General features: G+C 38.6%; 1 protein-coding gene across 8 annotated transcripts in view; it reads left to right on the plus strand.

Moving 5' to 3' along the window:
* Positions 1-26,945, plus strand: part of ST7 (suppression of tumorigenicity 7) — a 252,467-nt gene that overhangs the window by 182,729 nt on the left and 42,793 nt on the right. For all 8 annotated transcript variants that reach the window (XR_007150291.1, XM_047849622.1, XM_047849616.1 and 5 more), the window contains one exon: positions 9,113-9,227. Coding sequence is in view for 7 of the 8 variants with exons in the window: in XM_047849622.1 (XP_047705578.1) it covers positions 9,113-9,227 (115 nt within the window). In the remaining variant the exon portion in view is untranslated. The remainder of the gene's footprint in view (positions 1-9,112; positions 9,228-26,945) is intronic.

Genomic DNA, 26,945 nt, shown 5'->3' on the forward strand with positions numbered 1-26,945 from the left:
ATACCTTAAGGAACTACAGAGTCACCCCCAACGGGAAGAAGTAATTGTGCTTCAAAGACAGTTTGAAAATAGAAAACAAAGTCTAACTGATGAAAATTGAACTGTTCCTGACTTGAGCAATTACAAATGAAAAGGACAGCTAATGAATTTCCTGTGTTTGAGGAAGCAACTTTAAAATATATGTGTGCATACACACACACACACACACACACACACACACAGACAATAATAAAAACAGTATCACTGCCCTGAATTAATTTTAAGTAATAGTAAATAGTAATACATTAATTAAAAATTCTGTCATCTTTGAGGCGCTTGAGTGACTTAGTAGTTAAATGTCTGACTTAGGCTCAGGTCACGATCTCCCGGTTCTGCTGTCAGTACAGAGTCTGCTTCAGATCCTCTTGTCTCCTCTCTCTCTTCCCCACCCCCTCAAAAATAAATAAATAAACATTAAAAAAATTCTGTCGTCTTTGTTCACCTTCCTTTCTGAAAGAAATAAAACAGTATAAAGCTGTAGCCCCCATGTGACCACCACTCACACCATTTACCTCCCTTGAGGCACCAGCAACTTTTTCAGTTTGCTTTCCTTACATCTCCATAATGCATACCCATATAAATGATATGTAGAATTGTATGCATTTAAATATTTAATTAGATGCTATATTCTACAGCGTATTTCTCTACAGAGTATTTCTTAAAATTGCTTGATATTTTTCTACATTGAGATATATTAGGCTTAATTCACTCCTTTTGCCTGCTGAAAGCATTCTGTCATATGTAGATACCACACTTGATCTATCCATTCCACTGTTTATGACAGTGCTCCCCATCCTGTGTGAATATCACAGAATGTAACTGCGCAGAAACTCATGTGAATGATTTTTAGGAAACAGAGATGGAAGCATAAGAATTGGGTTATGGGTAGGCCTTTCTTATTTTTTTATTTTATTACAGTCTGCCAAATCAGTTGTCTGTAAGAGATGTTACGTTTTTCAAATGTAATATCACTATGAAACTCTTCTTATGAAGACCTTTTACTTTTTCTAATTTATTCCCGTTAACCAGGAGTTCGCAAATTAGAGCCTGAGGGCCAGATCTGGCCTCCTGCCTGGTTTTGTAAGTAACTGCTTACTGCTGCTTTCACGCTACAGTGTCAGAATTGAGAGTTGCAAGAGACAATACGGCTCACAAAGCCCAAGATATTTACTCTTTGGCTTTTCACAGAAAAAAAAAAAAAAATTCTACTGACCCCTGTAATAATAGTATTACCTATTATCAATCTATTTACTTTTTTGTTTGGCTTTTTAAGTGATTTAATATTAAGCCACATAAACAAATAAGTAAGATGATTTTAGACTGTGATAGAATCAGTGGAAAAAGGTGATGTGAGTGGGATGAGGACATTAGATAGAGTGGTAGAGAACGTCTGAGAAGATGCCATATGAGCCTAGACCCAGGCGATGAGGAAACCAAGGCTCAGAGAGGGTAAGTAGTTTGTGCAATGTCACTTGGGTAGTAAGTAATAGAAAAGAGTGAGTTTTAAATTCAGGAACAACTCCACATATGGGGCTCTTTCCTCTGTAATACAGCTGTCTTCATACATGCATGTAAGCACAGAACAAAGGTAGGTAAGTGTTGTAGCAGAGAAGCCTAAGCAAAATGGTGTAGTTGTCCTGGGCTTGGCAGGCCAGAGACTAGGGTTCTGATGTGTTGAAATTTGGAATCAGTACTGATGACTGGGTTTGAATCATAGTCCCAGCACTAAGTTTGGCTGAATCACTTAAATTTGTAGCCTTCATTGTTTTTTGGTGGGGCGGGGGTGGGAGGGAACTCATCTGTAAACTGAGGAGGGTGTTTGGATGATCTCCATGGGCTCTTCTGGCTCTCACTTTCTATGATGCTGTGACTTTAGGAGGTGGCATTTGATCTGGGCTTTGGAGGGTGGGGTGATTTTGACAGGCTGCCTTGTAAATGATGGGAAAAGGTATTCCAGGTGGTGAGAACAGTTTTAGCAAAAACACAGTGGCTAGTAACGGTAGAAAGAATGCTGGGAATGGTGTATAATAGTCTGGTCTGACAAGGCTAGAGTTTAATCCTGTACAAGACAGAAGAGGCAAGATACATCTGGCACTGAGCTGAGGGAGGGTCTGAAAGTTATGCTTAGGAGCTGGGGACTTTAACAAGTAACTTTTGTAACTTCTGTAACTTTTACAAATTACACGATTTGAAAGGTCTTGTGTCTTTTCTTGAGCATCTCTGTCCAGTGACTGGCCTCTGTGTATGAACAGCTCCAGTGATGAAGACTTCTCTAGGCCATCTGTTCCATTTTCTTACATTTTCATACTCTAAGACAGGTTTTCATTACATTGAGTCAAGGCTTATGGGTTCTAACTATACTTTTTCTAAGATGTAGATAAAATCATTGGAAGATTTTTGATGGTAGAGGAACATGTTCAGGGATATATAACCCGAGGGCCTGAAGTAGGCCTGTTGCAGCACACGTATAATATGTACACCAAAGGTAGAGATAACTTTTAAAAGCCTTTAGAAAGCATTCCATTCATGAAATATGTGTGGAACACCTACGATGGGCCAGTCAGTAACCAGGAATCTAGTGATAAGCCAAAATTTCTACTCTCACACTCTTTCCTGGCTCATGGGGAAGATATAGATCATTGTGACAAGGACTCTGGAATTTGGGGGCAGGGGTGCTTCACCAGGCAGATAAGAGGTAAGGAGTCAAAGGGCAGGTAAGGGTTCCTGGAAGTTGAGGAGCTGTCCAGATTGATCAGGGAGGCAGAACGGAGAGCACTTCACACAGGGTGAGCATGGAGATAGAAATGAGAATAAATGTGACCTATTTAAGGAACTAAAAGCTGTTCGTGGCAAGCTGGCACAGTGGACAGAGACTGGTCATGAGGAGCTGTGTGTGCCATGCTAGGGATTTTATATTCTGAATTTGATGAGAAACCAATATATTTTTAATTGCAGTATAAATGACATATAATACCCTGTTAATCTCAGGTGTATATTATAGTGATTCAGTTTTTTTATACTGAATGAAGTAATCTCCATGGTAAGTCTAGTTACCCTCTGTCATCAGAGTTATCACAATGTTATTGACTCTGCTGCCTGTGCCGCACCCCCATGACTTATTTATTTTATAACTGGACGTTTGTACCTCTTAATCCCCTGCCCCTTTTCCTCCCACCCCCAACCTTTCCCTGCTCTGGTAACCGACAGATTGTTTCCTATATCTGTGAGTCTATTTCTGTTTTGTTTTGTTTGTTCATTTGTTTTGTTTTTTACATTCCACATGTAAGTGAGATCATAGAATATTTGTCTTTCTCTGATTCACTTATTTCACTTAGCGTAACATTCTCTAAGTCCATCCACGTTATTGCAAATGGTAGGATTTCATTCTTTTTGTGGCTGAGTAATATTCCATTGCATATAATACCACAATTTTTTAGGTGCATTTATTTATTTTGAGAGAGAGAGAGAGAGAGAGAGAGTGCTAGTGGAGGAAGGGCATTGTACTCCACTGTCAGTACAGAGCCCAACACAGAGCTCAAACCCACGAACGGTGAGATCATGACCTGAGCTTAAGTCAGACACTCAATGGACTGAGCCACCCAGGTGCCTCTAACACATCTTCTTTTTCCATTCATTTAATGATGTACACTGGGTTGCTTCCATATCTTAGCTATTATAAATAATGCTGCAATGAACTTTGGGTTGATATTTTCATCTTCTTCAGATAAATACCCAGAAGTAGAATTGCTGGGTGGAATGGTAGGTCTATTTTTAGTTTTTTCCATACTGTTTTTTTCCACAGTGGTTGCACCAATTTATTTCCCACCAACAGAACACAAGGGTTCCATTTTTTCCACACCTTTGCCAAAACATGTTGGTTTTTGTCTTTTTGATAATAGCTAATCTGACAGGTATGAGGTGATATCTCATGCTGGTCTTGATTTATATTTCCCTGATGATTAGTGATGTTGAGCATCTTTTCCTTGTGCCTGTTGGCTCTCTGTATGTCTCTGTTGGACAATTTATGTTCGTGTTCTCTGCTCATTTTTAGAGTGAATTACTTGTTTTTTCGTTTTTTTTTATATTAGAAGTCAGTATTCTTTTTTTTGCGTTTTCTTCTCTAATTTATATTTGAAATTTTAATTCCAGTATAATTAACATACAGTTTTATATTATTTTCAGGTGTACAATATAGGGATTCAATAATTCTGTACATTACGCAGTGCTCATCATGATAAGTGTACTCTTGTTTTTAAATTTAAATTCAAGTTAGTTAACATACAGTGTTGTCATGGCTTCAGGAGTAGAACCCAGTAATTCACTTCTTACATATGACACCCAGGGTTCATCCCAAATACTTTCATCTATTTCACCCATTCCCCTCATCACCTTCCCTCTGGTAACCATCAATTTGTTCTCTGTAGTTAAGAGTCTATTTTTGGTTTGTCTCTTTTTTTCCGTTGTTCATTTGTTTCTTAAATTCATGAGTGAAATCATATGGTATTTGTTTTTCTCTGACTTACTTCACTTAACGTTATATTCTGTAGATATATCCATGTTGTTGCAAATGGCAAGATTTCATTTTTTTTTTTAACAGAGAAGTAGGTACTCTTAGAAATAATTTTTCCTGGGGACACCTGGGTGGCTTGGTTGAGCGTCTGAATTCGGCTTAGGTCATTATCTCACAATTTGTGAGTTCAAGCCCCACATCAGGCTCACTGCTGTTAGCACAGAGCCCACTTCAGATCCTCCATCCCACTTCTCTGCCTCTCCCCTTCTTGTGCTCTCTCAAAAATAAGTGGAAATGAGGGGCGCCTGGGTGGCTCAGGCAGTTGAGCGTCCGACTTCGGCTCAGGTCATGATCTTGCAGTCCGTGAGTTCAAGCCCCGCATCGGGCTCTGTGCTGACAGCTCAGAGCCTGGAGCCTGTTTCGGATTCTGTGTCTCCCTCTCTCTGACCCTCCCCCGTTCATGCTCTGTCTCTCTCTGTCTCAAAAATAAATAACGTTAAAAAAAAAAATAAGTGGAAATGGGGCTCCTGGGTGGCTCAGTTGGTTAAGCATCCGACTTCAGCTCAAGTCATGATCTCGCGGTCCATGGGTTCAAGCCCCGCGTTGGGCTCTGTGCTGACAGCTTGGAGCCCGGAGCCTGTTTCAGATCTTGCGTCTCCCTCTCTCTCTGACCCTCCCCCATTCAAGCTCTGTCTCTCTCTGTCTCAAAAATAAATAAATGTTTTAAAAAAATTAAAATATAAGTGGAAATATTTTTAAAAATAATAATTTTTCCTCCCTAATTTATAGAACGTACATATACTCCTTTTAAATATATTAGAACATATGGAAAATATGAAGGAAGAAATAAAAATCATCTTTAATCTCACTAATAATAAATAACAATTGTTAAAACATTTTGGTGTATTTCTAACCAAGTGTGGTTCTGTGCATGCATAGATAGAGAAGAAAAGCATGATCTTATTGCAAAATATAGTTTGTATCCGCTTTTTAAATTGTAACATTGTGTGTCAGCATTTCCTAGGCCATGTCATTAAAAATTATTTGAGAATTTAACCTCCAATGTTAATATTTAATAGCATAAAAGATGACTGTGTCTTATTATACTTGAATGCCTCACAATGGATTACATTAAGTTGCTTGCATTTTTCAGTATTATATATTTTTTTTATTTTTTAACGTTTTATTTATTTTTGAGACAGGGAGAGACAGAGCATGAACAGGGGAGGGTCAGAGAGAGGGCGACACAGAATATGAAACAGGCTCCAGGCTCTGAGCTGTCAGCACAGAGCCCGACGCCGGGCTTGAACTCACAGATGGTGAGATCATGACCTGAGCCAAAGTCGGCCGCTCAACCGACTGAGCCACCCAGGCGCCCCGCATTTTTCAGTATTATAAATGATGTTGTGATAAATAGCCTTGTGTGTAAATATGTATTCACATCTGCCTAGTTTCTTGGGGCCATGTCAGTGGTTGCCTCTTAAAAACAGGAGTGTGGTGGACTTAAGTGTGTATATTTGAAAAGCCATTATGACAGCAGTGTGAAGGGTGGATTGGAAGGAGGTGATCCAGAGAGGCAAGGACAAAAAAGATGCTATTTGAGCAATTTAGCCCATATATAATATAAGAGTATAAACTAAGTTATTGACAACAAGGTCAGAGAAAAGAGCACATGGTAAGATTCTTAAGGTGTTTGCTTGTTTGCTGGTTGTTTGTATAACAACTTTCTAGGAACTTGATGAAAGCTATCAGCATTTTGTACATAGTAGTTCATGGGTTTAGGGACCTCTAAGATGGCTGTAGTTGGTAGGGCAAAGAGAGTAACAGGAGTTAATGGTTCTTTTCTCTGAGAGAGGAATACCTATTGAAGAGAGAATAGGTTTGAAGGGTTGGTTTGGGGAAGAAGAATTTATGAGCACAGTATTAGATACATCAGGCAAAACTGTTAGGGAGATAGTTTATGAATGGATTTAATAGCTTAGGAGGAGGTCAGAGCAGGATGTGAGAATGTGGGAGCCATCTTCACAATAGTGCCTGTATTGAGACCCTGGACCCAAGAGCAATCCTGGATGTCAGGGTGTTTATGAGAAGAGTACTGGATATAACTGGGGAGACTACTTACTCCTATGTAGGGGGAAACTAGAGAAAGAGTGAGGGGATAAGTATGGAGAAATCCAGAAGAGAATGGTGTTGAGGAAGCCAAGAGAGAAGAGAGTTCTAAGGGAAAAGTCATCACACTGTCAAACGTTGCCAAAGTCAAGCAAGGAAAGAGACTGGAGAGTATCCACAGGAACAGTTTGGGTCACCTGTAGATGTGGGGTGAGCAGAGTCCGAGGAGCTGTGGGGTGGAAGCCAGAGTGCAGCTATGCAGTGAGGAAAGAAGGGAGCCGAGGAAGCAGAGCGTGCATGGCTTTTTTCTAAGAGACCTTCTTGTGAGGGGCTGGGGACAGCAAGGTGATAGCTGCAGAGAGGTGGAGCCAGCGGAAGGCTCACTTTTCCTTGTTTATGTTAAACAAGCAAAGCTAGAATCCAAATTGTCGTATGACTTTGATTACTTCTCCAACATTTGCCATTTGCCATGTTTAAAATCTGTTATTGGTGATTATTTTTTCGGATGTTGTGTACCGTGTTGAAGCTTCCCGTGAAAGTGCTGCTGCCCAGACGCCTAGTGTCCTGCTTCAAGTTCTGTTGAAACAGGCTGAGACTCCTGTGTTTGCTCACATGGTCTCACTGTGTCTTGGCGAGACTCCCTCTCAGTTTCTAAGCTGCAGCGTGCTACTATTTGCTGCTACGGTTTTAAAATTACAGAATAAGACTTAAGTCCTTGAAGTTTGACCTTACCTGAAGAACTGGTCAAAAATGGCAGATGTTTAAATGTTGCAGTTTAGAGAATGTCTTTATTGTGTTGCCAAATGCTGAATGACAGAGAGCTTTAATTCTAACGAGCCCTAATTAGAAATGGGGGGGGGGGGAATCAAAGAGTGATGTCAACCAGAATCAAAGTGAACCAGAACAAGAGATACTTTTATTGGTTACAGAACATTGACAATGTGTGGTATAGTCTTATTCACTTCCTTTACTTGCAGTGAAAATACTGCAGGCTGTCTCTAGGGGGTTCAGATAGTCTTACCGAACACATAATCATTTTGATAGGTGTTTTTCATTGGTAATATGATGCTCTTTGGGACTGCAGAAAATTATTTATTTTTATAGATATGCTAAATGATTCTTGGCTCTAAAAAACAAAATATGGCAAATGTTTCTAATATAGGAAGAAGTGGATAGTCAAGGCAACGTATCCACTGGTTTCTTAACAGTGAGTTAGCCATTTTTTGAATATTATTTCTCTCAGCACAATTGCTTTAAAGATGTTGGCATCAAGAAAAGAGAGCATTGTTTTATAATAGAAAACAGTTATCCATATAAAATATTAAATAGAGGATATATACATGTACATATACATCAGTGCATATGTACATACACATACCATATATGCATATGATTTTGTTGTATAAAGAACCTGGTTATCTTTCTGTAAGATAAGATTTTATCTGAAATTCTTGGCCCTTTCTTCTTTGTTTGCTTTCTAGTGAAGTTCATTATTATATCCCTTGCCTCCCTTTGGACCACTCTTCCTCCCCATCCTGTCTAGAACCTTTAGGCCATTGCTTTAATCATTCTTTCCTAATTCTAGCCCACTCTTCTTGCTCTGTGACTTTTTACTGAATCTAGTCCATTCTGCCCACCTCAACCTCACTATTTGACATCTTTGCTATTGTACCTGGGCTGGTGAGCACTGTTAACTAAAACTTGACAAGGATGCCAGTTGTAGCCTCTGTGAATTCACGGTCCCCAATTTGTTAAGCCCTCGAGATGGCCTGAGCAATCCTACAAATCCCTTTCTGGCTGTTCTACACTGTCACCCCCATCTTCAAATTTCCTCCCTGCCAAAACTATTCCCTCAGTTTTGGAAAATGATCTTGACTCCTGTTTTCTTGAGGCCACCAGCAGGAACTCCTGAACAGCAATCCTTTCTGCTACTCTCTACAACTACCTGCACATTTTCTCAACCCATATCACCTTCTAGTTATTTTCCTGCTTTTTCTCCTTAACTTTGTCACCAGGCTGCTCCAAGGAATAGTGCTTGCTTGCTTACCCTTCTGTTCTCTGGTTTTCGTCCAAACTGCTCTTACCAAAGTTAACCTATTAATGCCTATGAGATAGTGTTCAATCTTTGCCTAATTTGCATCTATCATATTCTAACATTACTGAGCACCACTGCTAAGCGTCTTCCTCCATTTTTATGAGACCCCCTCACTTATGGATTCTCTTCCACCTTAGGGTTCTTACCAATTCAAAGTTGCCATTTTCCTAAAATAGCAGGAAAAGATTTGAGCATCTAATGCTTTACAAAATAATAATTGGTATGAATACTTATAATTCAGTATTACCTATACTTCTAAAATTATATTTTTTATCCTAAATATATTACAATTTGGTTCTCATTGTACTTTTAGAAAATAGGAAATCTATATTAATCATCCTTGATTTCTTCTTTCCTAGTTGATGAAGGAGTTCCCCTTGCTGAGCATGTTCAACATCCATGAAAACCTTCTAGAAGCACTTCTGGAACTACAAGCATATGCTGATGTTCAGGCAGTCTTAGCAAAGTATGATGGTGAGTCCTTGGTTATTTTCATCTACTTGAGGATTTTTCTTTTCTTGATGTATTTCAGTGATTAGGTTGGAAAGACCATTTCAAATAGTACAGCACTTTGATAACTATCCACTTACAGAGTTTTCACCTACAGTTTTATGATGGCATTTTTAAAAATCTTAGAGTTTAATGGTTGGTTTTTAGTGGGGGCCAGAAATGTCATGTGGCCTGTGCTACATTCCTCTCCTTCCCTCCCAGTAGGTTCCCCTTGTACTCTTCCCATCAACAAGAGCTATGCATGCTCTGCTTTATTGCCTCCATGGTCAGGAATCACTCAGAATCTCTGCAGGCAACACAGATCCTGTTAGGACAGCCCTGACTGTTCGAGTCCTTGCTGCGACCCCACATCAGGTGACTGTGACCACTACCTGTTGGTCATGTTGATCCTTTGAAGCAATATAGAACAGCTAGTGGCCCTTACTGCAGCCCTTATGATAGCTTAGTAAATATTTAAAGATAAAATAATGTGCCCTTCATCCCAGGTCTTCTCCTCATTAGCATAATACCCCCCATCTCTTCACATGAAGGGCTTTGAAATCCCTTCACCGTCTAGGTTACTTACCCGTGAGGTTATTCCATTTTGCCTGTTATTAATAAACTGACACATCTCAAAGATTTCCAAACTCTTGTGTTAATATTGCCATTGTCTGTGAATTCACTAATTGATTAATTGCAAAAGAATTACCCACATAATTACCTGCCATGACCTAGCTACTGGAATCTCTGTGGAATTTTATGCCATTCTACCTTATTTAATTAACTCTCTCCCCAAAATAAACATGTTTGCTTATAAAATGGACATTAGGGAGTGATTACTTTTGTCACATACTAATTTTTTGCTTTATGAAATATTCTTTTCCTTAGTAAAGCATCTTCAGTGCATTTAAAGAACCATTCAAATCTAACTTCCCAGGAACTCCTCAAACAAATAGAACAAGCCATTTTATTTTAATACAGTTCTTCATAAGGAATCTCTGAAGTAGGTTGGAGTTGTCCTCTCCTACAGTTGGGGAAACTGAGGCATTGGGAGACTCTTTTAGTTTTGTTTTGTTGTTAATTCTTGCTCAAATCAATGGAAACTATAAGCCCTCAGCCAGTGATGGCATTACTTGGCCTGTGTGAACACAAGCACCCTGTGTAACAAGATACATGCTACCTAGTATGGAACTGATTTTAGAAAGACAGAGAAGTATTTGTGGCATACTTTATAGTAAACAAAATAAAAACTGTTTGGCCTTCATGTCAGCTCACTTTTGTTCTCTGTTTACTTGCTGGAATCTCACTATTTGTCTGACCTTGGGAATCTAAGCCATAAGACTAGCTTATAGGCAAAATGCTCATACATTGAGGGTCTTTTGGTATAAAAGGAACCCAGTACCATGCACTGGGTTCATGTGGCCATGCACCTTTTTTAGATCCTACCCTGTAGCCATCAATGCCATAGTAAGGGTTCAGTGTTCTCATCCCTAGTGCTGACCTGTGCTCAACCTGGTACACCAAGGCTTAAGAAAAAAAAGATGTAACTGGTAAAGCCTTTAATATCTCAAATCCCATAAGGCTCCTTTCATGACGATCTCCGTTCGTTACAGAAATCATCAGCTTTGTGTTATAAGACCGATTGTAAAATAGAAAAATGAACTCATTTGGAGCTTTCTGTCATCTCTGTCTATCCCGTTGCACAGCCTCTGTTCCACACCAACCAAATGCTGATTTATTAGATTCTGATAACATATGTTCACATTATTTGTTACAACAGCCCGTCCCACCCTCCACTAAAACTTGGCTCACGCTTTGCAAAATTCCTTTGTTGCAAATGGACAAACTCACCATACCAGGGCCCTTGTGTTGAGCTTTGTTTATGTTGTGTACCTGGCAACAGACATGATGTTCTTATTCATTATTCATGGAAAAAGAGCCTCATTAGTGGCAGGACACATACTGTTGCTGAGATGCCTTGTTAGGGGTTTTGAGTTCAGCAGTTGTCAATAGACTGCAGATGACCTAACCCCGACTGAATTCTGGAGGGTGTTTTGGTGCGGACTTGGCTCAGGCCTCAGTCATTTACAGTAGAAATATAATGAAGTGGCTGCTGAAGTTACTGTTCTTGTAGAACAAGCCGCAACCACACAAGACTTTTAAAAAACATGCCTCTTGTTCCTCACCCCATACCATAAAATGGGCTGTTTCAAGTTCATCCCTCCTGCTTTTCCAGGAGACCCAGAGGATCTTGACTGAATTGTTGCTTCATTTTCTGGCCCTGTACAAGGTGTGGGTGCTTTAGAGGGCTTGGAGTACAGACAGCAGTTCGGGGCGCCCTGTTCTTCGCCCTGGTTCAGATGTCATCAGTCTAATCTATGAGATGCTGGAGACAGCACTTTGAATCCCAGCCTCTCCATGCCTGTTCACAGAGCCACACCCAGAGCAATAGGATTATATGTTATCTTTGCAAGTTGGAATGCTCTTGTTGGGTAGTTGTTTCTTGGATGGTTTATGGGTACAGTCCTTCTTTATTACTTTTACTCAGTGGCCGAATTTTTTAAAGAGTGCGTTGGGAAGTTATGACATAGTGGGGTTTGTACTGCTGTTCTGACCTTTGCAAAAGGATTTAGAAGTATGGCAAGGTGCAAGGGGAAACCAACATGTTCAAAGAAAGGAGGAAGGTAACATGTATCCCTTTGCTTCAGTCTTTTTGTTCTTCATCTTTAAAACAATTTTTTTTTGTCTTTGAGTTTTAAAAGTGACATTCACAAACTCCATTTGCAGTGAAGCACAGGATCCCTCGGAGGATTACCGGTTACTTGTTCATACCTCTCTGTAATCTGCCGTCTAATTTTGATTCTGCCCTTTAGATATCTTCTCATGTTATGTTATTCCAGCCATTAGTCTGAAGTGCTGTCTTGCTATCCTTAGGAGTTTTCATACTCTTTTCAATTTGCCAACTCACATTACGGGTGGGCAGTTTTTATCCAGGTGGTTGATCCTGCTCTTAGAGTCCTTCATACAATGACTAAAATAACTGTGGCAACAGCTAGTATTTATTGAGTTCTTACATTGTGTCAGGGTCAGACATGATTCTAAGCTCTATGCAGATAAACTCATTTATGCTTACCACAAGCATAGGAGGTAGATACTATTATTAGCCCCATTTTATAGCTGTGGTAACTGGAACAGAGAGAAGTTAAGTAACTTGTTCAGATGCAGAGCCTAAGACGTTAAAGTAAAGCCATGGAGATGTTATATGGTGAGAGAAAAGAGATAAACTGAGGTCAGTCTTTGTTCAGTAAGATATGAATTTCATGAAGAAAGGAAATCCAGGATAAAAAGAGGTGGTCTGACTCTAGGCCCTTGGTCTTAGCCATCTTGCTTCCACTGTCTCTGCTGTTGGCAGTATTTTTTATTTTTATTTTTTATTAACACCACTCTTATTATTGTTATTATTAGCTATAGTTTACTGAGGACTTACAATGTGCTAAGCACATTATACACGTTCCTCTAATATAATAATAATGTTACCTATAACATCATGCACATTACCTATAGCCCTCAATAACCTGTAAGGAGGTAGTTATTCCATGTTAGCAGATGCAGAAACTGAGGCTTGTGGATTTAAGTAACTTTCAAGATCACATTCTTTGAAAACTGCAGAACTGGAATTCAAATCCAGGTCTCTCTGGCTCTAAAAGCCCATGTGTTTTTCATAAATGTAAGCTTTGCTGAAATGACTTGCTCTGCTTCTCTCACTACTTTTAGAAAGGCATGAATTAAGTGGGCCGGAGCCATGGTGCAGAATTTCAGTGATGCCAAAGTATCTTTTAAGATTCTTTAAGAACGTGGTATATCTCTATTTGCTTGTCTTTCTGAAATTCTCTTCCAAATCTGGCTTTCTATTTTCAGTCACCTTGTGCCTGATTTCTTTAGTCACAAAGATTTGATGTGTGGCGTTCATTAATTGGAGATTTATCAACTTTTTTTTTTTTTAGTCATACATTAGCTATAAACACAGGAATGTTTTTAAGATCATTAAGTCATCAGAACTTCTTTCAGAACAATTGAGAAAGTTGTTACAAGCTTTGGGTTGCCTTTCAAAGGTGCTTGTAGACCACCTATGTTGAAAACCTAAGTCTCAAAGATTAGGGTGGCGATGTAGAAAAGAATTCATGCATTTTTTATTCATTATCACTTGTGCATTTCAATTTTAGAAGAATCTTATAGAACAACTAAATGTGAACTTGAGTGCTATAAGATACCTTTGAGAGTGTCTAGTTTTGTCTGTCTCTAGTCAGCGGTCCTTGGGGACACAAAAGGCAGTCACAGATGATGATGAAGAGAACTTGCCCGGTGCCAGCCTGCTGAGATCAAGCCCTAGCTCTGCCTTTCACTAGCTGAGTGAACTTCGGCAAATTACTTAGTCTTCTAAGCCTTGGTTTCCTTCTCTGGAAATGGAATCAAGGCTTAGAAAGGCTGAATAACTTGCTCAAGATCACACAGCTGGGAATTTGTTGTGAAGATTAAAATAGTTAAACCATGTTAAATGTTTAGAACAGTGTGGGGTACACATTAAGTATTCAATAATTCTTAACCATTGTAAAGAGCCAGGATCACCACTCCTGAACTTCACCACTGTTCTCCATCAGTTTTGTTCAAAAGGAGAACCATATATAAAATGTTAGTTAAAATGAGGGAATAAGAGCCCCGTCTTGTGCCCCCCGAAAAGGCAGTGTTGTGGCCTACTATTAAAATTAATTATGGATCTAGTAGGACAGGTAGGTAGATAGATATTTGATAAGAATGGAAATGTTCAGTTTTATCTACTGATAATCCTTAAGCTTTTGGAAAGCCGATAAAAAAAAGTGCCAGGAATTTCACTCTGATCAAAAAACAAATTGTTTCAGCCTTGGGGCAATTTGCACCAATGGAAATACAAATCCAAGTTCTTCTGGATATTTACTCCATTAGATCATTCAGTGATTGCCCTAAATTTGGGGACAGAAATTTCACTGTGAGGGACAACTGGTCTTTTATATAGTCATGAATGTTATATAAATGCAACAACTGTATCAAGACCATTTTTACTGGTGCCATCGAGCCCATCCTAAATTAGCACTATTATCTGCTATCTGGTAACGTGCAGAGGGTATACTTTTAAGATCAGGACATGTTTCTAACACTGGGGGAAATACTTTCATCTCAGTAGATTGAAAACAGAGGTTCTAAAGAAAGCACTGGGGAATTACTCTATGTTGAGACTATTCAGAGAATAAGCTTTTTGCTGATACTGTTTTGCAGAGTCAGCATGTAGTTATAAGCAAAAATTTCATAAACTTTGTTCATTGCCCAAGGCCTTACAACTAACACAAGCTACTCAACTATCATAACAGTTCCTTTGAAGTAGTCACTGGATACTCTCTCTTTGCATGAGGCTATCTTCCATTTATGTTTAAGGAATGGGCAAGAATAAGAGGGATTTGAGATGCCAGGAAGACCAGTCAGTAAAATCTGTATTTAGGCCATCAGTGTCAGGCTTTGAGCGTCAGGCAGTCCAGACCTCCAAAACAGTGCTTTTCAGTCAAGTGTATAGTTGTGAGTTTTGATGCCATAGGCACAACAGCTTCTAAGATGTATCTACTACAAAATTAAACTGTATTCAAGAAAGAAGGTTTGAAATGCAATCAGTCCCTAGTGACAGACTGTAAGCCCAGTCTGGCTCCCTTTCCTGGGCTGGCTCTTATGGAAAAGGTCAAGATACCAAGGCAAGTGTTGAAGAGCATCCTTGTGTAAAAGATGGGCAAATGAATCACATAGCTGCTTCATTGGAGGGGAAAAAAATATCTATATCTATATCTATATCTATATCTATATCTATATCTATATCTCTATATATCTATCTATATAGATAGATATCTATCTATATATATATAGATCTATATCTATATCTATAGATATAGATATAGATCTATATATATCGATATATATATATCTATAGATATAGATATAGATCTATATATATATCTCAGCACTGATACCATGGGCTATGGTTTCAGGCTGGTAAGCATGAATCACTGAGAAATGATGGCCTTTTATAGCTTTGTACAGGGTGTCCTGCTGACTTGGAAACCAAAAGGTAGATTTGTCAAGTGGACTAGGCCTTTGAAGTTAGCAAATGATTGTCATATTATATGCAATGAGCAGGGGTTCTAATGATAGGCATTATTTCAATAGAGACTGTATGCATGAGAAATTTCTATTGTCTCTGATGATGGAAGATTTTTTATGAATGCATACATATGTAATTCACATAGTTGGCACTCAAACAAACCCTCTAAATTTATATTGGCTTTCATAACCCTATTGCCTCGTTATCATAATTTACCAAGGTAACATCCCTCCCCAGCCGGCCGTTACCATCCCATAAACTGCCGTGCTGGACTCCAGGGCACTAGCCACAGAAGGGCTCTCTGACACAGACCTTCTGGGGTAATCCAATCCAAAAGTTGCAAATAACATCTGGTGTTTGACTTTATAGCATGAGATGAATTTTTCTGGGTGTAGTTGAGTCTGTGTTGCCTGCCCCTCCCCCTGCCCCAAATTACTAAGGTCATGTAGTATTTCCCTGATTGAATCATTGAACTCCCAGGTGGCATTTCTTTTTGAGGTTCTGGTATAGCAATCCTTTTTATTTTTTCAGTGAAGCTTTTCCCTTTGGTTGAAAGGGGACCTTAGATTGGCTTTTTAAAGGTGGGACAAAAAGACCTCAGACTGTCTTAAACCAAACCAAACCAAACCAAACCAAAACAAAACAAAACAAAAAAATAAGGACAGAATTCCACATTTCTGTGCTTTTCTTTGTATCATATCATGTACAGAAGCAAACTCAGAAATTTTACTGAAGAAAGCCACATGAAGGACAGCATCACATAATGGGATAGTCATAATACATCTCATCCAAAAATAGGTTAGGAAAGGGAAATGGGCTGCATTTTTATTTGTTTTTAATTTTTGTTTGTTTGGTCATTCAGTTTATGGCTCCAAAAGTGTCTGTCAGGACCAAATGTGTGGATTAATGTAAACTTCCAGTGTATCAATATGTTGCCTGACCAAGAAAAGGGTTGTTGTTGTTGTTTATTTATTTTATTTATTTTGAGAGAGAGAGAGTACAAGTGAGTGGGGGACAGGCAGAGAGTGAGGGAGAGAGAATCCCATGCAGGCTCCGCACTGTCAGCTCAGAACCCAACACGGGGCTTGACCCCATGAACCATGAGATCATTACCTGAGCCAAAGTTGGACGCTTAACCGACTAAGCCACCCAGGTACCCCAGGGATACTTTATATTCCATAATCTTAAATGACTATAGAGAGTAATTACGGGTTTTTTTTTTTTTCCAAATTAATTCAGCAAGGCTGCATCAGATCCTTATATTGAAAATATTAATTTTGGGGCGCCTGGGTGGCGCAGTCGGTTAAGCGTCCGACTTCAGCCAGGTCACGATCTCGCGGTCCGTGAGTTCGAGCCCCGCGTCAGGCTCTGGGCTGATGGCTCAGAGCCTGGAGCCTGTTTCCGATTCTGTGTCTCCCTCTCTCTCTGCCCCTCCCCCGTTCATGCTCTGTCTCTCTCTGTCCCAAAAATAAATAAACATTGAAAAAAAAAAAAAGAAAATATTAATTTTTAGGTGCTTTCAGATTCAGAGATGAGTATAACCTATTCTGTGTTGCCAAGAAGCTTTCAGTCTGGTGGAGAAAGATGTAAAGAAACCCAAACCAAAACTAACCACAGTAAATTGAGGTGAGATGTATCAGTGCTCAGTAAATCTGTTTGAAACATGCTATAGATGGGGCGCCTAGGTGGCGCAGTCGGCTAAGCATCCGACTTCAGCCAGGTCACGATCTCGCGGTCCGTGAGTTCGAGCCCCGCGTCGGGCTCTGGGCTGATGGCTCAGAGCCTGGAGCCTGTTTCCGATTCTGTGTCTCCCTCTCTCTCTGCCCCTCCCCCGTTCATGCTCTGTCTCTCTCTGTCCCAAAAATAAATAAACGTTGAAAAAAAAAAAAAAAAAAAAAAGAAACATGCTGTAGAGGTACAGAGAAAGAAACCCTTTGAGAGCAAGCCCCGTGTTCTCTTCCCAGACACTCATGTGTGAGGGTAGACATTCAGAACAGCTGTAGTGAACGAATGACTTGTTAGTTGGAGATGCCCTATGACGTAGTGTCCTCATTTGTGAGGTGCTGTGGGACTTACTTATGCTGTCTGCTACCCTTGAAAACATTGTTTTAGAATTATAGATATGAAATTGACCCTCCACTGACCTAGCTCATGCATAGGAACAGTAGTGATCCTTTTAAAATTACATCTTATTATTATTGTAGATGAACAAAAGGAAATTAGGTCAAAAAGATGATCACTGAAAAAACTGTTCTATCTAAAGTTTTGCCCCATGGGTTTTCTGAGACACGTCAGATTGACAGTTTTACTCATAATTACATAAATTTCTCCCAAGATTATTACACTGAATTTCAAGTTTGATATTATGAGCGTTTATGACTTTTGAAAACTTAAGAGTCATTCTCCCTGAGATGACCTTTTCTTTCAGTGGCCTCATTCCCATACAGGGTCCTAGGGAGCCAGAAGAGGTGTGGTTTGCCTTCCCTGTTTTTGGCCAAAAACCCTTCTACTTTCCTTCAACCTTGTCAGCTTGTACTCTTGCTTTCTTCCTGCCTCACTTTTTAATTCCACTGCTGTTTCAAATAGACATCTAGATTTAGGACACCAGTACCGTTTCACCCATTTTGCTAAAACTGCAGAAGCAGTGATAAATGCAGTACACATGTTGAGAAATAACAAGTTTCTGGCGCCCTCCTTAAACACCCATCAGTACTGACACTTTTGGCTTCCAGAAGCTAAATTAGGTCTAAATGTTTACATATCAAAGGGAGCTAATATCAGGTGATTTGAGATGTTAGTATATTAACCTAAGATTTCATTCAGCAAACACAGAACCACCAGCTATGTTTTGGGCAGTGTTTTGGATTGTGGGTACAAAGTGATGAAGAAACAGTTTTATTCCTGAAACTCACCATGTAAGTAGGAGAGGGGAGTAAGAAAACAGTTGCTGTAAAGACTGCAAGGAAACCTTCCTGGTGGAGGTGGAGTCTGAATTGAGCCAGACAGTGAAAATACTAGAGACAAAGAGCTCATGGAAAAGTTCAGGAGCAAGATTGACCCAGCCTGCATGGAGTACTCCATGTATCCTATAAAGCAGAGGGATGGTGGAAGGCTACAGCAAAGGCCTGAATATGCTTTGGGCAAGTTAGGTAGGGACCAGATCTCACAGAGCTTTGGACCTAATTCTATAGGCCCTGGAGAGAGACCATGCATGAGGCAATCTCAGCAGAGATGGTCTCCAGTCTGACCTCAAAGTGGAGAGAGTGGCACAGTGGATTCGTACTATTTTTTTGACTTGAGGTGGTTGAGGGATGAGCACATGATGTTAGAGCACTAGAGGGAGTGGAAACACATGGTGTTAGAAGACATCAGGGAGTAAAAAGCCACTGAAGAGCACCGGTGAGGTGGTTTCAGATGCTGCAAAGAAGCAGGATTCTATCAGGGAGATATTTGCTCAGTCTTTCAACCAATCAGTGTAAAAGAGTTTGTTAGAGTTTGGTTTTTAATCTTTAAACAACTAATGGGAATCCCAGTACAGAAACTTTTTTTATTTCCTGGGTTATTAAAACTTATTATTTTAAGCTATAACCATTTAATTTCATTTGCTTTCTGGTGATCTCTTAACTACAGGAAATTGAGGCCTATGTAGACCTAGCATATACCTTGGATAATCTGTTGGGGGGGTGTAACTAAGACACAGTTAGAGCCTGCCAAGACTCATACAGCCCATTAACATCAGGTAACTTCTGCTGAGTCATAACAATGACACGGGGAGAAAAAATGTGGAATGGGCAACAGGTGTGAGTGTCCACCTAGTCCTTAAAGGTTGTGAATTTAGAGAGTGCAGTACAGGATGTGAATGCCTGTGTGTGTGGATCTACAGGTCTCATTTGCCAAAAGCAGAGCATCCTATAAATCCGTGCTTTGCTGACACTTCAGTTAGTACTAAAGTGGTCAAAGCCTAAGAGTAATTAATATGCTGAATTTAATTTTTACCAAAATGGAAGAACCTTAAGAGAAGGAGATCATGTTGTCTTCTTATAGCTCACAGTCGTAAAAGTAGGGAGCAATAGACAGATTTCCTGAATCTAAAAACAAACAAGTAGCAACAAAAGCCAAAAGCTATGCCCTTTTTTAAGTTAGAGGAAAGATAAATATAAACCCCTAACTTGAGACTCAATAAACAACTTTGTGCTGACACCATTTGGCAAAGGAAGACACAGAGAGTTTTAAGTGGAGAGTGGTTCAAGAAGGATGGGAGAATCTACAAGATGACATTATAGGTATTCCCATCTGGAAGAAAATGTAAAGGAAGACAAATGATTAAAGTATATGAAAGGTCAGAATGACAAATAGTTAAAGTGGGGTAGAGCTTGTAAGCAGGTATTAAAGGTGGCTAAAGTTCAGAGGAGGCAAAAGTCTCAAGACTTTCTTTGTGCGGCTGTTTTCTGAGCAAAATGATGCAGCAAGTATAAGGATGATAAGGGGAGTACACGCAAGTATCACAGTGGCAGTATGGGGTGGTGACAAGAACCTGCTATTGCGAGACCAGTTCTGTTACTAATTAGTAAGTAAGCTCATAAGCATTTCACTTAGCTTCTCTGGTCCTGTATTTCTTCATCTGTAAAATAAAAGATTTTATTGACCTTCACAGTTGTGTGCTGTTGTCCAATTCTTTGATCTATCCTGTAGTTCTCCTATTTGGAGAACACAGTAATGTGTTTATAAGTTGATGAGAATATGCCTTTATTCACTCCTGTATTCTGTTTGCCCTCAATAATTGTGATTCTCTTTTTGTTTTTTTAGAATTTCAGCAAATAAGTCAATACCAGTAAAATTCTAGGAGATGACTATATGTGGTTTATTAACATTTAGGAAAGAAAGAGGTGATTGAAGATCTAACATGGAATTACGAAGGAAGTTGTGCTAAATAAAAACAGACAAGATAGTGGATGTGAAAATATTTGTGGTCTATACAGTAACATTTAAGTGTTTCTTATTAATTTAAATGGCCATTTTCTACATATTTCTGAATTAGAAGAATGCCATAGACATATCCTTATTTAATTAAAACATTTGATAATGTTTTGAATGCTACCTTTTTAGGTAATGTGGAACAATGTAGTCATAATACCTATTTTATCTTTAATGTTTATTTATTTTTGAGACAGAGACAGAGCATGAGTGGGGGAGGGGCAAAAAGAGAGAGGGAGACACAGAATCTGAAGCAGGCTCCAGGCTCTGAGCTGTCAGCACAGAGCCCGATGCGGGACTTGAACTCACAGATCGTGAGATCATGACCCGAGCCTAAGTCAGACACTTAACTGACTGAGCCACCCAAGCACCCCAATACCTATTGTATCTTTAAGAAATGGTATGATTTAATGGTATAAGTGGTATATATAATATCTATTATTACCATTAATAAATGGTTGCACATTCATCATTGCAGACCATTGCAGATTTAGGGTGATCTCTAGAATGTCATTCCTGGATCCTTTCCTTGGTATTGCCATGGTCAGTATTTTTATAAATCAGACCTCATAGACAACGTGGCACAGTTCAAAATCATGTGCTGTGGGGACAGCTCATATTTGTTTTAACTGTGTGATACTGGCATATTTCTTAACCATTATATGTCTCGCTTTTCCCATCTGTAAAAGAGGGCTAGCAGTTAAGTCCTATCTCAGAGGGTTGCTCTGAGGATTAGGCAGCATAATGTGTATAAGTGATTAACACCAGCGCCTGGCATTTAATAGGCCATTGATAAATGTTAGCAGCAATTTTGATGATGATAACAATCATATGGGGAGGAAGGTATGCCTATGGATTGTATGGCACAAAGCTGTGGTTGGTAGCTTGAGTCAGAATGATGACTAATAGGCTGGAATGATATTCTGAAACTATTAATTAAAACTCAGTGGTTTAGATTTCATTTTAAGATTTAAAATGTAATGGAATCAAATATGAAATCCTGCTTATAGGTTCATAAATTTTCATGGTTTCAGTAAAAGAGAAAAGATTTGGCTTTGGCTGAAATTAATTTGATAGAACCTGGATGGTTTTGTTGACTACACAATCACAGGAACAAATGAGGACTTCCAGCTGCCCCACACCAGGGTCATCCTAGCTGTTATTCAGAGAGGTGTTATGGCTGTACTTCCTCAAACTGTACATTTCCCTAGAACTCTGTACTGGTCAGGTTTCAGGGATTTAGGGGATTATTTTCACTTCTAATTCGCATATTTTGAAATCACTCATGACTCCATAACAAAAATAAATGAGAAGTTCTGAAGAATATATCAGTTGAGGAATTAGAAGTATTTATTCTGGAAAAGATTAGGTTTAGAGGAGACATTTAAACCATTTTAATATTTGAAAGGCTGACTTGAGAAATGATCAGATTCTTTTATGTTATGGAAGGCAAAACTAGTAAGTAACTTTGGATAAGGATTTGTAGAGAGAATTGGCGGGGGGAGCAGAATGATAAAAGGCAACTGAAATGTTATGGAAGTTAGGTTGAAGTAAGAGAAGACAGCTTCACATGGCCCAGGATTATAGGTTTGTTTTTAAAAATTGTTTTTATTGAGGTATAAATTACCTATAGTAACATGCACAAATCTGAAGTGCAGAGCGGGATAACTTTTCACTTTTATATACACCTGTGTTATCACCATCCAGGATCATAAAACTTTCCATCATCTCAGAAGGTTGCCTCATGCCCTCTTCTGGCCAATAACTGCTTTCCAGCCCAGAAGTAATCATTTGTTTCTGATCTCTGTCACCATATACTAGTTTTGCAAACTTTCACACAACCACTTTGGAGCACTGTTTAACGGTTTAAACATGTGTCTGTTTTCTGACTCAGCAATTTCATTTCTAATTACCTATCTAAGAGAAATGAGTTTTACTCCCCCCCCCCCCCCGAAAACCTTACACAGGAATGGTCACAACAGCTTTATTCATAATAGCCCAAACCTGGGAAACAATCTAAATAAATAGCTATTAGAAAGAAAATAAACATGTGGTATATCCACACAATGAAGTACTACTCAGCAATAGAAAAGAATAAAGTACTGATACATGCTCCACATGGATGAATCTCAGAAACATGCTGAGTGAAAGAAACCAGACGCGAAAGAGAACATACTCTATGGTTCCAATGAAAGACTTTCATGACAATTTGATTTTGAAAACCTAAGACAGTTGGAGAAAGTTCTTTGCCTTTCAGAAAAGGACCTGTATAAAACAAAAGATGGCCAAGAAGTAGAAGAAAAATTAAACTAAAGCCGGGAGTTCAGCTTTGCTTAAGTGAGAAACATTTATTTAGCATTCCTTGTGTCTGCAATTATGCGATATCTCATTATTTTGTTTCTTTTCATGTCCTTTTTGGATTCTAATTGTTTGGATTTGTTTTTATTCTTCCTGAAGTTTCTTTTTATTTTTTCCCCCTTCTTTTATAACAGCAAATATCCGTGTCATTACCTAAGATTATTTATTATCTTAATCATACTGTGTATCACATGACATCTACTTTCTTTTTTAAACCACTCTTATTAGAGCACTCTAACCTCCATCTCCAGTATGGTCCAGTCGATCTCTAGCCAAGTTTCATAGCTGTTATTATGATGACTTCTCTGAACATATTCCTTTTTAAGAACATTAGTTTTTGTAGCTAACATTTTTCTCCTTCTTGGATTCTTTCTTTTATTAAAAAATGTTTTAATTCCAGTACAGTTAATAGGCTGTGTTATAGTAGTTTCAAATGTACAATATAGTGATTCAATAATTTTATACATTACTCAGTGCTCATCATGATAAGTGTAATCTTAATCCCTTTCACCTTTTCACCCATCCCCCCCACCTCCCCTGTGGTAACCATCAGTTTGTTCTCTATAGTTAAGAGTTTGTTTTTTGGTTTGTTTCTTTTTCCTTTGTTCATCTGTTTTTTAAATTCCACGTATGAGTGAAATCATATGGTATTTGTCTTTTTCTGAGTGACTTATTTCACTTAGCATTATATTCTCTAGATCCATCCATTTGTTGCAAATGGCAATATTTCAGTCTTTTTTATGGCTGAGTAATATTCCATTGTATGTCTACACCACATTTTCTTTATTCATCAATCAGTGGACACCTGAGTTGCTTCCATAATTTGGCTATTGTAAATAATGCTGCAATAAACATAGAGGTGCATATATCTTTTCAAATTAGTGTTTTCATATTCTTTGGGTAAGTGCCCAGTAGTGGAATTACTGGATCATATGGTAATTCCATTTTTAATTTTTTGAGGAATCTCCATACTGTTTTCCAGAGTGGCTGCACCAGTTTGCATTCCCACCAACAGTGCAGGAGGGTTCCTTTTTCACCACATCCTTGCCAACACTTGTTTCTTATGTTTTTGATTTTAGCCATTCTAATAGGAGTGATTTGCATTTACCTGATGATGTTGAGCATTGTTTCATGTGTCTGTTGGCCATCTGGATGTCTTCTTTGGAGAAATATCTGTTCATGTCTTCTGCCCATTTTTGATTGGATTATTCGCGTGTGTGTTTGTTGAGTTGTGTAAGTTCTTTACATGTTTTGGATGCTAACCCTTTATTTGATATGTCATTTTCAAATATCTTCCATTCAGGAAGTTGCACTTTAGTTTTTTATTGTTTCCTTTGCTGTACAGAAGTTTTTTATTTTGATGTAGTCCCAATAGTTTATTTTTGCTTTTGTTTCCCTTGCCTGAGGAGGCATATCTAGAAAAATACTGCTATGGCCTATGTCTGAGAAATTACTGCCTGTGCTCTCTATTAGGGTTTCTATGATTTCAGCTCTCACATTTAAGTCCTTAATCCATTCTGAGTTTATGTTTGTGTATAGTGTAAATAAGTGGTCCAGTTTCATTGTTTTGCATGTAGCTGTTCAGTTTTCCCAACACCATTTATTGAAGAGACTGTCTGGATTCTAATTCTAAGAAGGACTTTTTGTAATTATGGTAGGTACATACACGTATGAAAGAGAGGAACTGCATAGAGTGGTTTTGAAGTTTCTTCCTCAAAATAAAATTTCTGAATAAATTATAAGCAATATTGGAAGGCAGCTTTTTTTTGTTATTCCTGCTCAAAACTTCTGATACTACTTGTTTTCATCACTACTATTAGCTATTCTGTTTCCCTTATCATTTTATCTATTTCCCTAGTGGTAAAAGCATGAAATCATGGCAGAAAGACAAAATTACAGAGGCAGAGAATAGATTAGTGGTCACCAGGGGACAGGTATGGGTAGGAAGGGTACAAATAAAGGGGTAACACAAGAGAGTTCCTTTGGAACTTTGTGTATTTTGATGGTGGTGGTAGTTAGATGAATCTAGCCATGGGATAAAATTTCATAGAACTACACACACACACATGAATGCATGTAAAAAAAGGTGAAAATTGAACAAGGACTGTAATTTCCTTAATAGTACTGTACCAATGTCAGTTTCTTGGTTTTGATATTATACTACAGTTATGTAAGATGTCACCATTGGGGGAAGCTGAGAAAAGCATTCACAGTACAGGGTACTATTTTCACATCCTTCTGTGAGCCTACAATTATTTCAAACTTTCTGTGAGTCTATAAGTTTCAAACTTATAACAGGCAACAACAACCAAGTCTCAGCATTATTTTTAAAGAAATGAAAGAGGTAGCACTCGCGAATAAGCAGCCCATAATAACAAGCTTTCTCCTAAGGTAGTGTATATGGTGTTTCTTAAAAGTGAGCCAAGACATGCATTTCTGGTCTCTGATTTAGATGTTAGGCAGTGATTAGATTAAAATATGGTTAATCAGTGCACACTGCAAAAGGATCACGCTAACTTTCATGAAGTATATAAGTATATGCAGTAGATCTCTGGTCTGACTTCACTTCATGTAAGTTCTACCTTTGTCTGTCTATGCTGTCTCTGTCTGGTTCCACCAATGTATTTGCTTATGAACTTGCTTCCAACAATTTGTAGAACAGAATTCTTTTTATAGCATTATTGTTATCTTTTAAACATTCACTTATTTACATGTACTCACAGGAAGCTTTGGAAATACAGATAAAAAAAAATTCCCTATAATCCCACCACTCAAAAATAAATACTGTTGATATTTTGTATGTATAATTCCAGTTTTATTATCCCTGTGCATATAAATGCTTTTTAAAAACATATGAAATCATAATTTTATAAACTTATTTTACTTATTGATGTACTTATAACAATGCACCATTTTCCCAGATCATTACTTTTCCAACACATGATTTAATGACCACATAGAATTGCACCCTGTGGATGTACAGCACCTTAACTAATCTTCTGTTATTGGCCGTTTAGGCTGTTTCCAGTTTTCCACCATTAGAAACAGTATTGTCATCAGCATCCTTAAGGCTCATTTTTAATGCACATGACTTTTTCTCTTAGGAAAGAGTCTCAGAGGTGGAATTGCTGGGGTAGGCAAAATGTCAAAGCTTTTGCTTTTTATTGTGAAAGATAAGCATCATTTTAAAAAATATGTTGTATGAATAGACACTTCTTTAAAGAAGACATCCAGATGGCCAACAGGCACATGAAAAGATGCTCAGTGTCACTCCTCATCAAGGAAACACAAATCAAAACCACACTCAGATACCATCTCACGCCAGTCAGAGTGGCTAAAATGAACAAATCAGGAGACTATAGATGCTGGTGAGGATGTGGAGAAACGGGAACCCTCTTGCACTGTTGGTGGGAATGCACACTGGTGCAGCCGCTCTGGAAAACAGTGTGGAGGTTCCTCAAAAAATTAAAAATAGATCTACCCTATGACCCCGCAAGAGCACTGCTAGGAATTTACCCAAGGGATAAATGGAGTGCTGATGCATAGGGGCACTTGTACCCCAATGTTTATAACAGCACTTTGAATAATAGCCAAATTATGGACAGAGCCTAAATGTCCATCCACTGATGAATAGATAAAGAAATTGTGGTTTATATACACAACGGAACACTACGTGGCAATGAGAAAGAATGAAATATAGCCTTTTGTAGCAACGTGGATGGAACTGGAGAGTGTTATGCTAAGTGAAATAAGTCCTACAGAGAAAGACAGATACCGTATGTTTTCACTCTTATGTGGATCCTGAGAAACTTGACAGAAGACATGGGGGAGGGGAAGGGAAAAAAAAAGAGAGGGAGGGAGGCAAACCTTAAGAGATCTTAAAAACTGAGAACAAACTGAGGGTTGATGGGGGGTGGGAGGGAGGGAAGGGTGGGTGAGGGATATTGAGGAGGGCACCTGTTGGGATGAGCACTGGGTGTTGTATGGAAACCGATTTGACAATAAATTTCATATTAAAAAATATGTTGTAAAGAAAACCTTAATTGAATAAGATTGCTTTACCTACGGGGAAACTTAGGATCAGTTTCTTTAGAATGATTTCTCACTTCTTAGAGACAACTGCCGTTACCAAATAGGTTAATTGCTTTGACTGACTTAGAAGAAAAACATTGAAACTATCTAAATAAACAAGT

The sequence above is a fragment of the Prionailurus viverrinus genome, chromosome A2 (assembly GCF_022837055.1).
Source record: "Prionailurus viverrinus isolate Anna chromosome A2, UM_Priviv_1.0, whole genome shotgun sequence".
Classification (NCBI taxonomy): Eukaryota; Metazoa; Chordata; class Mammalia; order Carnivora; family Felidae; genus Prionailurus; species Prionailurus viverrinus.